The 14,015-nt window shown below is 37.9% G+C and overlaps 1 protein-coding gene across 6 annotated transcripts in view; it reads left to right on the forward strand.

Annotated features, from left to right (window-relative positions):
• The window catches only part of SEMA5A (semaphorin 5A), a 329,026-nt gene extending 315,226 nt beyond the window's left edge, over window positions 1-13,800 (forward strand). For all 6 annotated transcript variants that reach the window (XM_068671017.1, XM_068671016.1, XM_068671020.1 and 3 more), the window contains 4 exons: window positions 1,183-1,338; window positions 5,031-5,078; window positions 7,258-7,469; window positions 8,839-13,800. In XM_068671017.1, the coding sequence (XP_068527118.1) occupies window positions 1,183-1,338; window positions 5,031-5,078; window positions 7,258-7,469; window positions 8,839-8,958 (536 nt within the window). In that variant the 3' untranslated portion in view covers window positions 8,959-13,800. The remainder of the gene's footprint in view (window positions 1-1,182; window positions 1,339-5,030; window positions 5,079-7,257; window positions 7,470-8,838) is intronic.
• The last annotated feature ends 215 nt before the right edge of the window (window positions 13,801-14,015 follow it).

Here is a 14,015-nt window from a genome sequence, read left to right on the forward strand (position 1 = left end):
GAATTCAGGAGCAAGTGGAGAGGAGACTGTTTGATGTGCAAGAGAAACTTAAATACTTTGAAGATAAAGAAATCAAAGGGATGAGGCAGAATAACTGAGTCTGTAGCAACACATATAAAAGCTATGGCTTCAGCATCTCCATGATGACACATTCAGTAGCACATTTGAAATGGCACATCTACCAGTCATGTATACCTTAACTCTGTGATTCTCTGAGCTCCCAGCAGTGGCACTCCTCAAAATACAGGTTTGATATCAGGATCCACAATTACAAGGATGCCCATCTCTCTCACACTTGTACTAGTGTGCCCCCTCTCTTCTGCAGTTTTGTACACCAGGTATAGCAGATCCACATGGTGCTGAACCCACTGTGCACTCGTTCCTGCACTGCACCATGGGACTTCAATATGTAAGGGATGTACCCTCTATTGCATATGTTGAAAGGTCCCAAAGCACATAGTGCCTTTTACAGGACCTGCTGCTCAAAACGTCTCCACAGAAAACTTGTGCCTAAAGGGCTTGCTAGAACGGCAGCTTTACTCAGTCACCATGATGTAGCCCAGCACGATCCATACCCTGAGGTTCCTATGTTGTCACAGGATGCAATGATGAACCTTGTCAGCCAAGAGTATGTTGGATGAAAAATTATTATTAAATAATAATAACAAAATGTCCAGAAGATGGCTCTTAGGTAAACATCCTCCTTCAGATCTCGAATACATATCGCTATACCTGTCATTGCTATTTGTCAGGTACATAAACAAAATACAGCGTTGTTGTCCACCCTGAAGACTTAGGCTGAATTAGCTCCACGACAATCTCTTTCTGTCACCACTGTGGGGTCACAGAGAATCCCTCAGGCTTCTTCCTTCCATGCACAAAGGCAGTGGCAGAAGCCAAAACTGTGATACTTGGGTGACAAATTTACCATTGAACTTTACATTTTGGAGACCTTTACCAGCTTGTCCAAACTGGCTTTTTTATTTTATTTTATTTTATTTTTTATTTTTATTTTTTATTTTTATTGTAATGAATGACCTGTCTGTCCTTTGATAGTGTGTGCTAGCTGGAGACGAGGCTTTCTGTCATAATTCAGGAAAATGAGAAATTTCTCTCTCACTCAGTGTACTAGAAACATTTAATTGCAGTGTCTGTGTGTGTATATCTCTCTGCCCACTATAGACAGCTGGTCGGAGTGGTCTGAGTGGTCCGAGTGTGACTCATCTGGTGTTCAGCTCCGCGTTCGTCAGTGCATTATTTTGTTTCCTGTGGGCAGCCAGTGCACGGGTAACACCACGGAGAGCCGAGCCTGTACTTCTGACTCCAACTTCATACCAGGTGAGATCAGTCTTCCCCTGGAGGATCAGTGAAATCTCTCAACATTTCAGGAATGAGGCATAATACTGTCTCACATGGAACTGTGCAGTGACAAGACTTAAGACAGAATTTGCCTTTTTTTCACCCAAAGAGCACTGGTCTACAAGGTGGAGCTTGTGGTGCTAGACCTGGTGTCATGAAAATCTGTCTCAGGCTGTGAATTGTGGAACTGTCCTTGCTGTCACCACCTAAGACTGTGGTTATTCAGTCTCTAAGCCTTATGTAGGTCCTTTCATCTTGTTTGGTAACAGGGTGCAGGGATGAGTGCAGTTAGGAGAACTAGTTTGTTTCTCACTTTGAAGTGCTCTTGAGACTTCGGGGTTATTAGAGAAATGATCCCCTAGGTTTTGTGATTTGTGTATGCAAAACTGGGTGCAGGGGTAGTTGATCAGGAAACTATTTCATGGAGTTGATTAGAGTAATAAACACCTAGAAAGTTAAATACTGTTGGTTGTGCCTCAGGTACTTATTTTCCCTATGACCACTAAGTACCTGATGGAGAATCATGTCAGGTATTATAGCATTTGTCAAAAATTATGAATGTAATTATTTTTTTTTAAATCATATCAGTCATTTAAATCCACACAACGGTATTGATGTCTACATTGCATTGCTGTTAACAGTCATCTTTCCATCTGTGTACATAACAAAGTCACCAGTCTATTCACAGGCAGATAAATTTATGATTTCAAGTGTCATTTGAAGTGTAATTATGTTGGTTCAGTGCAGCAACCTTTTTTCTGCAGCTAAGCAGTATATTATATACCGTGTATGTACAATATTAAAAAGAAATCAACAAACTTAAACACTGTATTTATGGATGATGCATAGAAAATAGCAATAAATTCACAAATACTATTTTTCCTCCAAACCAATGTGAAAAATGTCAATGTGAAAGCAAAACCCTTCACACTGTATTTTTCCTTTTTTTTTTTTTTCTTGGGGTTTTGAAGCAGCTCAGTCAATATTCACATTCTGTGAATCCCCCTCTTAATCCAATGTAAAGTCTATGTACTGTTTTGGAAAGTATGCAGTTTCAGACTCTGAAATGATGAATGTTAGGTGAATAAGTAGCAGCCACCTCTTCCTTGGCCCTTCTGCTTTGTTTACCACTCCCCCTCCAATTTCTCACATCACAGGAGATGAAGTCATGGCCAGTACACTCACCTTAGTGAAACTCCCTTGCTTTCTTAGGAGCTCTCAGATCACTATCACTCCTCAAGGTCCTCATACTCAGAGTTGTCTCCCTCCCAACTTCTCTTTCCTTTTCTAATTCACCTCGCTCCTTTCCCCAGCTATTATACTGGCATGTCCACCCTCACGTTGTCTCCTCCTCCCTCTGCTTACCTTAAATCTGTTTTTCCACAAAACTTAATGCATATAGAGTGATTCTGGCAGAGTGGCTCATTATCATTGCTGCTGTTTTTCCAGAGTTAATCTTTACCAACATTACCTTGCAGAGCTTTTTGGCATATATATATTATTTTCTCTGCTTGTTGTTTAGATTGTGAATTAATGGTCTTGACCAGACAGAGTACGCTACCAGCCTTTAGCTATCTGTGAGAGTACTGTTCTGTCAGGTCTGTTACTTTCTAATGTTGAAAATAGTATTGATTTAGCAGGTGAAGAAAGGTAAAAAAAAAATGTGATCCACTTTAGCAGAAGTAGCCTGTGGTATTTTAGATATGTGGAAGTCACAGCACTTTGTTTCACATCTGACAATGTGCTACAGTATATTTCAGCAGAAACCTCCAGCTGGAGAAGAGATTAATTTTAAAGCCAGACCACTAATATAGTTTTTGCTTCTCTCCTCTTTTTCCACCAGGCCTGCTTTAGCATTTATAATCCCCTTCTCCCAGAATCACGCTAAAGTGCTTCCTTCACTGCTCTGAGTCTGGATACAAATTCAAACCTTAAGCCTGTTTTAACAGGAAAAAAAAAAAATCGTGCGATTTACTTTCCATGCATTCTTGCAGCTGAAATCTGTATTATTAATCAGTCCTTTTCTATTATCAGATATTTTTAATATTCATAAAAGAACATCAGAATGTCCACACAGGTTCAGAGCAAAAGTCAATCTTGTCCAGTTCCTGTCTCCAGCAGTACTGTAATGTCCAGGGAAGAAGAGAAGCAGGACAAGTGTATATCATCCTGCTTCTGCCTCCCTGTAGTTTTTCAGCCTTCAGCAACTTTCATTTCAGGAGAGTTTTTAAACCTGATGCAGTCAATCTGTTTAATGCTCTGAAATGGTTCTCTCTCCAAGTAGCTTCTTGGGTTCCTTGCATCTTCTTTGCATCTTGGATCATCAGTTTGTTGGGAGGTAGAGAGCCTACTGTCTTATTCCTCATGCAAAAGCCATTGCATACCAGTGGCAGTCATTGCTGACCTTTTCTGAACTTTCTTATTGTATTAGAAGCATTCTGAAATGGGAAAACCAGAGCTGCATGCAGCGTTCAGGGTGTGGACAACTCATGGATTTGTAAAGACCCGTAACGATAATCTCCTGTTCTACTCACTCTTGCTTTCTTGGTTGTACCTAACATTTTGTTTGCTTTTTTTGATTAATTCGGAACACTAAGCTGATATTTTCATGGAACAGTCTGTCATAATCCCCTGATGAGTGATAATGGTCAGCTCACAGCCATCATTTTATTTGTGAAGCTAGGATTGCTTTCCACTGTATACTGATCTACATTCTGTTCCGTTTTTCATTTTATTGCCTAGTTTTAGAAGGCCCTTCTGCAGCTCTTCCCAATGTCCCCTTATCCATACTACCTTTAATAAATTAATATCATCAAACTTCAAAAACACAGTTCCTAGCCTTTTGCTCAAAAGCCTAGGTCACTGCACAAGTAGTAACCTTACTCCACTCTAAGAACTACACTGTTTTCTGTCCTTTCCCTCATCTCCCATAGCTACTTTTTTTCTTGGGAAGAAGGGATTTAAAGTAATTTCTGAAATCCAGGTAGGCTGTCTGCACTCTCACCCATATCCACATGACCATTGACCCTTGCAGAGAGATTCACAAAGCAGAGGTTTGTAAGGCAGGACTTTCCTTCACCAAAGCCATGGTCATTGAAATAAAAAATGGGAAAACTTGGTTGTCAACACATTTTTATTCAGTATTTATTCAGAATGCTTCCAAAGACAGAATGGGAAGGACATTGGGTGGAATTACATTTTATTAGTTTACGCTTGGGACCCATGAAATTGGCAGTCATCTTTTTTTAAGATTTGTAAATTCCCTCTTTTCACATTAGTGCTAGATGTGACTTCTAGAAGTAATGAGCCCGTTTGAACACAAGATAATGAAACTCTCATTAATTTTACTATTCAGAAATTCAGCATTTTCTCAAAATGGCTTAACTTCACAAAGATTTTTTTAATGTAGACTTCATCTTTTTATTTAAAGGGATATTGGGAAGCAAGAATAAAAAATATGTTACTGCTTTTGGTTGATAAATCAAAGAACCTGAAGATGTCATGGAACTTTTTTGTTAATTCCACCACACCATAGTCAAAATCTTTTTTTACTTTGGATTTGGAGTGAATGTAGACGAATACATTTTTTAAAATCCTTACTGTGTTGATCAAATTACAAATTGTCTGTTATTTTTTTCTCCATGGCATAAGCAGTTTATTTGTTTTTCTAGAAATATCGGTGGCACGATCCAGCAGCATAGAAGAAAAACGATGTGGCGGTAAGCTTTTGAGTTCTATCTGTGTATTAAATGGTGAATTATTGATTCCTTCTCCCCCCCCCCCTTTTTTTGTTCCATTTGTTTCACATTTTGCACTCTCTTAGATTTATTCCACCTTATAAATGCCACATTCTCATTATTTACACTTGGTCCAGAAATAGAGATGTAGTTAATACAGAATTCCTCATTAAATATCCAGATGCCATTGCTGACCTTTGAGACAAGAGCATGTATTATTGATTTTTTTTTCTCCTTTTCCCTTGTAACAGTCACTTATTGTGTCCCAAAAAGAAATTCCTTTTATAAGTTAGTTATCAATATGACAAAATTTTTAAAGTTGCTGCACCTTTTGCTGGATAATAATTTCACAAACCTCTTTGGGACTCCAAATGAATAGCAGAGAACCAGCCTGCAAAACCATTTAATGGCTCAGACTATCTGGACTCATTTTCAGCTTTGCTGCCAGATACAAAACTAGAAAGTAAAAGTTCAATTCCAGAGAGTCTTGATGCTAGTGAAACAAATCTTGAAAGAGAAAACTGAACTGTTGGGGGAAAAAAAATGTACGAAGAAGAAGAAACGGGAAAAATGACCTTTTTTGTGTTTGTGCTTAGTTATCACGCTTAGTCAGTGTTGTCATGGTAGTAGCTGTGACCAGTTCCAGTATTCTTCTATGCACAGATAAGCTGTGTTTTTAGCCTAGTAAGGGACAATGAAAACACAGAGGTTATGCAAGGGCACTAGTGTGCATAGTTACATGTTATGAGAGTCAGGATAATGCAATTTGTTTTTTTCCTTATTAGCAGTGGAAATCTGAAAACATTTTGCCAAGTTCTGTGACAGTGGGAAACTCTCATTCAAGTGTAGAATGATATTTCAGTGGTAATTTACATATTGGGGTGGTAAACCTAGGTCAATATATTAGGTTGTGTTCCTTTTTTCCCTGTCGGTGTGTAAAGGGGGCTTGCAAAAAAACAGAACCCATGTGCTGTCCCATTTTTCTGTTTTACAGTGAAAAAGTCTAACATTTTTCAGACTAGTGCCAGTCTCTCAGATTAAAATCAGCTTCATGTGTGCAACCACAAATAAATATTCAATAATGTTAGGATGAAATCTCTTTCTTAATGATATTTCTTTCTTAATCAAAAGCAAAGCTCCAGTTGGAAACAGCAGTGAAAAGAAGTGTACGTTGTTTATTTCCAGCTAATCCTACTTATGCCACGTCTGACCCAATTATATCTATATCAGGATAATTGGGAGGCAATTATATTTTAAATTCCCTTCTACAGTTTCATGCAGCAATGAGCCTTCTCTATGTTTTAATTCCTGTGTAGGTAGGGAGGGTTCCCACAGTCCAATCCCATAGTATCTTCAATGGGCAGAGAGGAGTGTGTTCTGGCAGCACTCTCTGGCTGCTGTGGTTAAAAGTACGCTGAGCTTTAGGGAGTCTCTCTCTCTCTTCTTCACATTTTCTCCTCAAACACTACTGTTTCCTCCTCACTTCCTCATTACACGGAGAAAAAGTTCTGAAGACTGGAGAAGGGAACAAACTGCCAAATATCAAAGATGCAGAAACAGTGAGACCTAGCTGCAGTCAAAGCAGGGGATGAGAAAGAAGTACGCCAAAGTGTCTGGGACAGTCACCAAATAAGAGGGATGCTGAAAACATTTTAGGGGAAGCAGGTCTGTAATCTAAAGACATTAAGATTTTGTTCTGCCACAAGTCACTACGTGTAAGACAAAGAACTAGAAGCAGAGGAGGTGATAATGTAGTTCACTGGAAATAAGCCATGTACATTATATACATAATTTATATATGAAAAAGGTTTTGCTGTAGAGTTTGCAGAAATAAATTTAGCTGAACTTTTCAAATACTTAGAGAAAGCACTTCATTCATATGTTGTTTGGGTTCTGATCTTGTCTAAGGATCTTTCAGAAATCTCAGTCTTAATACTTGCAGAGATGTGTGGGTATCTAAGGTTCTCATAATGATCCCTTCAGGGAAGTACAATGCATTTGCTGCTGTAGGGATAAACTACTGCAAATGAGATATTTCTGGGAAACACATGAGATTTCCCTTGTCATTATTTGAATTAAACACTTTTCTATGTTATTCCCCAAACTTAAGCTTTTACTGCTACTTCCTTAAGAATAAGATTGTCTTCTCTCCACTATGCAGAGTTCAACATGTTTCACATGATTGCAGTGGGATTAAGTAGCTCAATACTTGGTTGCCTTCTTACCCTGCTTGTTTACACTTACTGCCAACGATATCAACAACAGTCCCATGATGCTACCGTCATCCATCCGGTGTCACCAGCTCCTCTAAATACCAGCATCACCAACCATATCAACAAACTGGACAAGTACGATTCTGTAGAAGCCATCAAGGTGAGAAGCGGGTTGGGAGCACTCTAATGCACAACATACACGGTCCTATACAATTTTGCTATATCAGAAGAATTCTATTTGATAGTTTTCTGCAGTGGCATTTGGACTCAAATTATGCTGATCGTAAATCACAAAGATAGATTTTACCTGAGGCATTGTAATTGCAGATCCTTTCCTTTGTCAGTCCCTATTACATATTAAGTTAGATTCTATGTGTAGGTACAATTTAAACAGCAGCAGCCTTTCCTGAAAGAAACCAGACCACTACTCAGGTTCTTTTTTTTTTTTTCCTAATTGTGTTCTCTAGTGGCTTGTTGAAGAAGTAAATAGGGCTATTAACAGTCATCACAATATATATTGAAGATAATCCTTTGGCTCCAATGAAATGGTGTCAAGTGTACAATTCATCTTCCTGCACTGTCTTTATGCAGGACATGTACACAGGTGAATATATACTGGGTAAGGCTCTCAGTAAGTGTTCATACTCCAAATATTCAGTAAATGATCCAGTACAGATTTACATTAGATGAGAATCTGGTGTGGTATCTATATCATATGACATTTTTTTAAAAAGACCTTTTAGAATAGCTCTGTTTTTTAGATCCACTGAATTAAGGAAGGATGAGCATTCTGAAAGTACTTAACTCAGTATCTTCAGATTGTACAGTTTATTCATTCAGATGTGAAGCTTTTCTCAAATGAGGATTTTTCTTAAATCTTACCTGGAGAATCCTACCTGGGGTTTTTAATTTCTTCATTTTTATTTATAATTAAAGACGTTTAAAGAAATTTCATTAAAAATGCAAGAGAAGTCTATGTGTTGTAATCAGTGGTGAAATATATACCTAATTTCAAGCTTTTTCAAAACCTCCTAATTAATTCTCTGAATTGCTACCAAAACAGAAACACTTTTGAAAAATCTTGAAACATTAGAAAATGAGATTTGTATTCATAAGATCTTCAGACATTTTCCCCTCCATATTGCATTTAAGAAGCAAGTAATTAATACAGTAAAGAGTAAATAGTTCTTATTCACAAAAAATAATAATAAGTGAGTTCTAAAAAGAATAACTGAATGTGATGAGAAAGTATTTTTAACCATAAAGTTAATTTTATAATATTATGGGGAAAAGTGTGTAGCTTTATTGAGTAGAATTGCTTTCTGTAGGAGCGTTGTTATGTAAGCAGACACGTGCAGATGCAAGTTTTTTAAACGTGCAAGCACTTTTAAATGCATTTTTGACTGACTGACAATTCATAAATACTTGCTACTTAAGTCGTCTCAGTGAAATAGCATGTATTGCCTTCTTTTATTTTATCCCTCCCATTTTCTTTTTTTTTCTTTTTTTTTTTTTTTCTTTTCCCCCAGGCATTTAACAAAAACAACCTGATTCTGGAGGAGAGAAACAAATACTTCAATCCACATCTTACTGCAAAGACTTACTCTAATACCTATTTTACAGATTTCAATAATTATGATGAGTACTAACGGGCTTGTGTATTTTCTGGCCTCCTGTAACTTCCCAGTCCCCAAGGCCTGTGCTACATGACTGCTCATGTGATTGAGGCTTCAGAGATGAAGTTCAGAGACATTTCAAGCACGATCCAAGCCGTCAATATCCCATTGCTGCCAAATGTCCAAAACACCTGTTTGTGACATGATGTTTTCTTTGCGGAGTAAAAGGTTGGCCCTCAGTGTCGGGTGCAGCTGTAACCCCTCGGTGTCACTGAACTGCTCGTGAGGAACACATCGCTTCGCTGTTTCATAAGCATTCAGTCAGATTTCTCTGACAAGGGACTAAGCAATCCCCGAGCTTTAAAAAAAAAGAAAAAAAGAAAAAAAAAAATCTGTTACCCCTTAAAACTGCTGCAGGAGTACAAATGCAATTTTCTTTCTAGGGATCATCTTTTATTTCCATGAGGTTTGAAAAGGGAGCTGATCGCCTGCTGTGCAGCCTCCTGAAACTTGCACTACCAAAAAGAGCTGGCAGGTTGTTGAGAAGAACGGCAAGAAGAAACGCGGTGGTTTAGCGATGCTCTGCAGCAGCTCCGGACTCTGTAGGGCTGATCTTACTGGCCTACAAGCCACTCAGGCTGCAGTTCAGCTGTTCGGAGAGCAGAGGCTAAGGCCGCACCCAAGGATATGATCTTGTACCAAAACTGGAAAGCTGCAGGGTAGGTGGTTTCCATGTGTGAGCCAAGCCCAGCCACAGAAAGGCTTCACCTTGTTTGCTTGAATTTTGGGGGTGAAAGGGAACCTGCTGCAGGGGGGCCGAGGCAGGAGGACAGGTCAGAAAAGCATGCTGGAAGGCCATCCCACGTGTCATTAGCAGGCCAGCCTTACTGCAACCTGCACAACTGCACAGGCGGTGGCATCCAGCAGGCTTCCTCACCCTCATGCATGCCTGTGGGATTCCCTTAGTCTGACCACTGCAGCACTCGTGGTCAGTCCAGGTACGGGATGATGCAACAGCACCGCGATATGTGTGCTGTCTCAGGCTCATGGGGCACGTAGGCGTAATCAGTAGATCTGCTTTCCCCTTTCTGGCTTTTACTTTATAGGCACGTGTTTGACAAAACAAAGCATCATCAGAAAACGCAGATGTATTTACAAAACAGTGTCTCATCTTACTGTCGTGTCCGACCCATGCTAACCAGCCCCTAAAGAAAACTTATTATGGTGTTTTAAGTGAATATCTTGTTGGACTTCATTGATGTAAATATTTAAAATCCTGTTTGAGTTTTAAATTATCAGTTTTAGTTCCTTTTGTAGTGGCAGATGAGGAAACACAAAGGATTTTTATACCATTTTTCTTTGTTCTGTCTGTCTGCACCCACATTCATGATGATGTCATTTTTTGAGCTGGAATTCCAGATGTACAACTAAAAAGAAAAGGGCAGGTATTTGGGCCAGATTTTCCAGAAGTAGTAGCAAGGAAACATAGTAGCAAGGAAACATTTCCTATTTTCAGAAGCTTGTGAAAATAAATTTAAAATGAATAATAAGGACTAAAGAATTAATTATTTTTTGTTTGTTTGTTTGTTTTGAGCATACTAGATGCAAAGATCATTACAACAGAATACCAGAAAGATATGCAAGGAAAGACAGAGTGGAAATGTTTCCAGTCCATGTTCAGAGCCCTTGATCATTAGGTTATGTTATGACAGACAGAGGAAAAAAAAAGTACAGACAATGATGATTAAAAATTATGTCCAAAAAAAAGCTACACAAAAATTACTTAGGAACATTGATCCTATGAGACTGCATTTAAGCACCACCTTCCTTGGTGGTCCAGCCACTTACAAGCCAAGTGTAAACAACATATGTAATGATGGCAGTGAGCAACATTCTTGAATGGGGATAAATCTGAATATAGCACTATCCTTCCTATCTCTGTTCTGTAGTAAAATGAAAAAAATGCAAAGTGGTCTTTGAAAAGCTGTACTATAAAATGAACACACATTTACCATCTATGAAAATAATCAAGATCAGCTGCCTATTTTTTCTATCTGAATCATTCTCCCTGTTACTAAAACTCCATCAAAAGAAAGACCCTCCACCCTCTCACTAGTTTATTTTTAGAAGGGATGATGACAACACTTCTCTATATTTTGTGATTGTTTTACTGTACATTAGATTTGGTTTGCCAGGAAGCAATTACCTGATTGTCCTTGAGTAAGAGTAAATTTTCTCTGCAAGAAAATATTGAATCAAACAGAGGGGAAAAAACTCTCCAAATCATAAGTATGTCCAGTATCTGAATCACTCTGTTCATGGCAAAAGATAAATTTTCACATTTAAATATTTTTTAAAAAAAATAAGATCTAAATTGCTGCTACCACTAAGAAAAAGCAGCACATGCACACACACTCACATACATGACACTGTCCCTCTCTGCCCCTGTACTGAAAGCATATTAGTCTGGCTTATGGATTTTGTATTTAGACTATTAGGTATGAATCCAATATCTTAAGAATATGTAAAGTATGTATTTTTATTTTAACCTTTTAAAATGAAATTTATATGAAATAAGCTTTTTTTTAAAAAAAAAAATAAAATAATTCAGTAGTTTGAGGCACACTTATCTTTAGAGTGATCTATTTTCCATTCCTTTCATGAATAGATATATATGTTAGATGTGTTATATATGCAGTGATAATACTCTAGGTTAAGTCTGCATGATCATAGGTAGAAGTGCATTTAGCAGATGCTCAGTCTGCTCACACTTCCATCTCCCAAAGAGCGTTTCAGATGTTCAGATCTCTGAGCAATTCCTATGTGATGTTATTTAAAGACCGTGCCAACTTGTCAGAAAAGTGTTCCTTTAAAACTTTTTTTTTTTTTTTTGTCATTTAGCTTCCTAAATTACATAATTCTAAATCTCAGACAGATGTGTATTCAAAATTCTATCTAAAGCAGTTTTAGGCTTTATTTCCACATTCCTTTGGGTTAAATATAGAAATTTTAGATCACTTCAATGAGAAAAAAAAAAAAATGATGGCAAGATCTCCTTGTCAATCTAGACTCTGAGACAACACATTTCAAAGCCATTATATTTTTGTGTCTTAGATAGCTTTAGAAGACACCAGGTGCACTGATAATATCAGTATTTTCACTTTCTGAGTTCTGCATAGCTGTCCAGGTAGTTTAATATAGCCTCTCCTAATTCGTGGAGCAAAGCAAAGTGAGGTTTCTATTAAATTTCAATTTATTTATTTATATTTTTTTTCTAAAATTGGCCACACACATTTTGGTAAAGAGCAGATTTCTGCATAAAAGCACGTACACTGTTTTGCCAAAAATGTAACAAAATCCTTTTGCATGGATAAAGTGATTTTTTCTGGATAAATAAGTATTACCTCTGATGTCAGTAGTAAGCCAGTGATGTAAGCCAGTTTTACACCAATTGCATAAATTTGAAAAAAATGTTGTTCTAATTCAAACAGAAACATATGAGCAGATAGATCACAATCCTCTGAGTAAATTCCTTTCTGTAAAGCATTGCTACATGAAGCGAAGAGGAAGCAGGATTGCTAGTCGATTCTGAACAGTATACACTGTCATTGGGTAATCCAAATTAAAACTTTGCTGGAGTACACATTTTAGGCTTGTATTAGTGTCCGATGCATAGAGCACATTCCTCAGTTGCTTAGAAAATGGACTCCTGTGCTTGCAGATTTATCCTATACTTTGATTTTATTCCTATGACCTTTATGGTCACTTAAATTGACTTCAGGTGGAAGCTTTTTCAGCCAACATCAGTTACCTGCTGTTGGAGCAGTGTGGTTTGGCTAAAACTAATCAAGAGATTTCTGACTAGGATTAGGGTTTTCTTAAGAGAGTGGGAGAGAGAATGGGGTTTAAATGGCTTTGATTTCCAGGCTATTAAGCAGTACTGATTAAAGTCTCAGATTGGTGTAGGACACTGTGCATTCAGTTAGCTCTATTGGAATCCCACAGTAACCTCTGGGAAAATACCATGTCAATATTCAAATCAAGAGCTACCAAAGCACTTACGTTAAGTGAAGAAAGTTCTCAGAGCATCAGAACATATGGCTGTTCAAACAAGAAAACAAAGAGGTCCCAGATGCAACAAAAAGTGGTAACGAGAATAAATACTTCAAGATTTTTTCCTCATAATTATTGAATAAATATATTCACTTCTTTCAATGTGGGACCAGTTTTATTGAAATCGGCGTGACATACGCTTATTCCTAAAGTTAATTGCGTGCATAATAGCTTTGCTGTATGAGATCAATTCTGTAAACAGTTTGGTCCAAGTTTATCCTTCTTTGCTTCAGGCATCTGACCAAGTTTTGGTTGTAGCTGCCAGCAGCATCCTCTGTGTCTTGTCAGGGAGACCATCCTTAGACATGCAGCGTTACAACCCAGAGGGGTCTTGTGTCTCCCCACCAACAAAGTGGTGAGACTAGAGAGATACACTTCTAATTTTCTCTGTCATTTTGATGCCTAAATTTAGACAGGCAAAACCTAGGCTCTTGAGCACAAGTATGATTTTACTCATCACATAAGTGACCACGCTGAGTTCAGTGGTATGGATGTAACAAGTTGCTTATTTTAATATGTTTACAGGATTGAGCCCAAAATATATCGCTTCTGCACAAATCCATGCACAGTACAAGGTGAACGCAGTAGTAATGAAACAGACTCATTTAAAATTGTTCACAAGCAAATCTGCATCTTGATATCAGGGAATAAATATGTGTTCATTGTGTGGGGTATTTGAATTCATTCCTTTCTTTGCTAAATAAATGAATGATAAAACAAGATACTGCTTGATTTCATTTAAAATAAAGAAGGGTTCTGGGATCTGTGAATGTTTTCCTTTTCTTTCTTCTCTTTCTCCACAAAAAAAATGGATCTGTATGTAGCTGCAATGGCCTTTAGATTGCTCTGTATAGTTGAATGAATGCTTTGCATTGTGTTGCCATGCGACAAGATTTTGTAACTGGGATGGTTCAAAGAGGGAAGTGTGCTAACCTGGGAGGTTTGACAAAAATTTCAGCCCCAGCAGTAGCAAGGCT

This window comes from Anas acuta, chromosome 2, assembly GCF_963932015.1.
Source record: "Anas acuta chromosome 2, bAnaAcu1.1, whole genome shotgun sequence".
In the NCBI taxonomy this organism is placed as follows: Eukaryota; Metazoa; Chordata; class Aves; order Anseriformes; family Anatidae; genus Anas; species Anas acuta.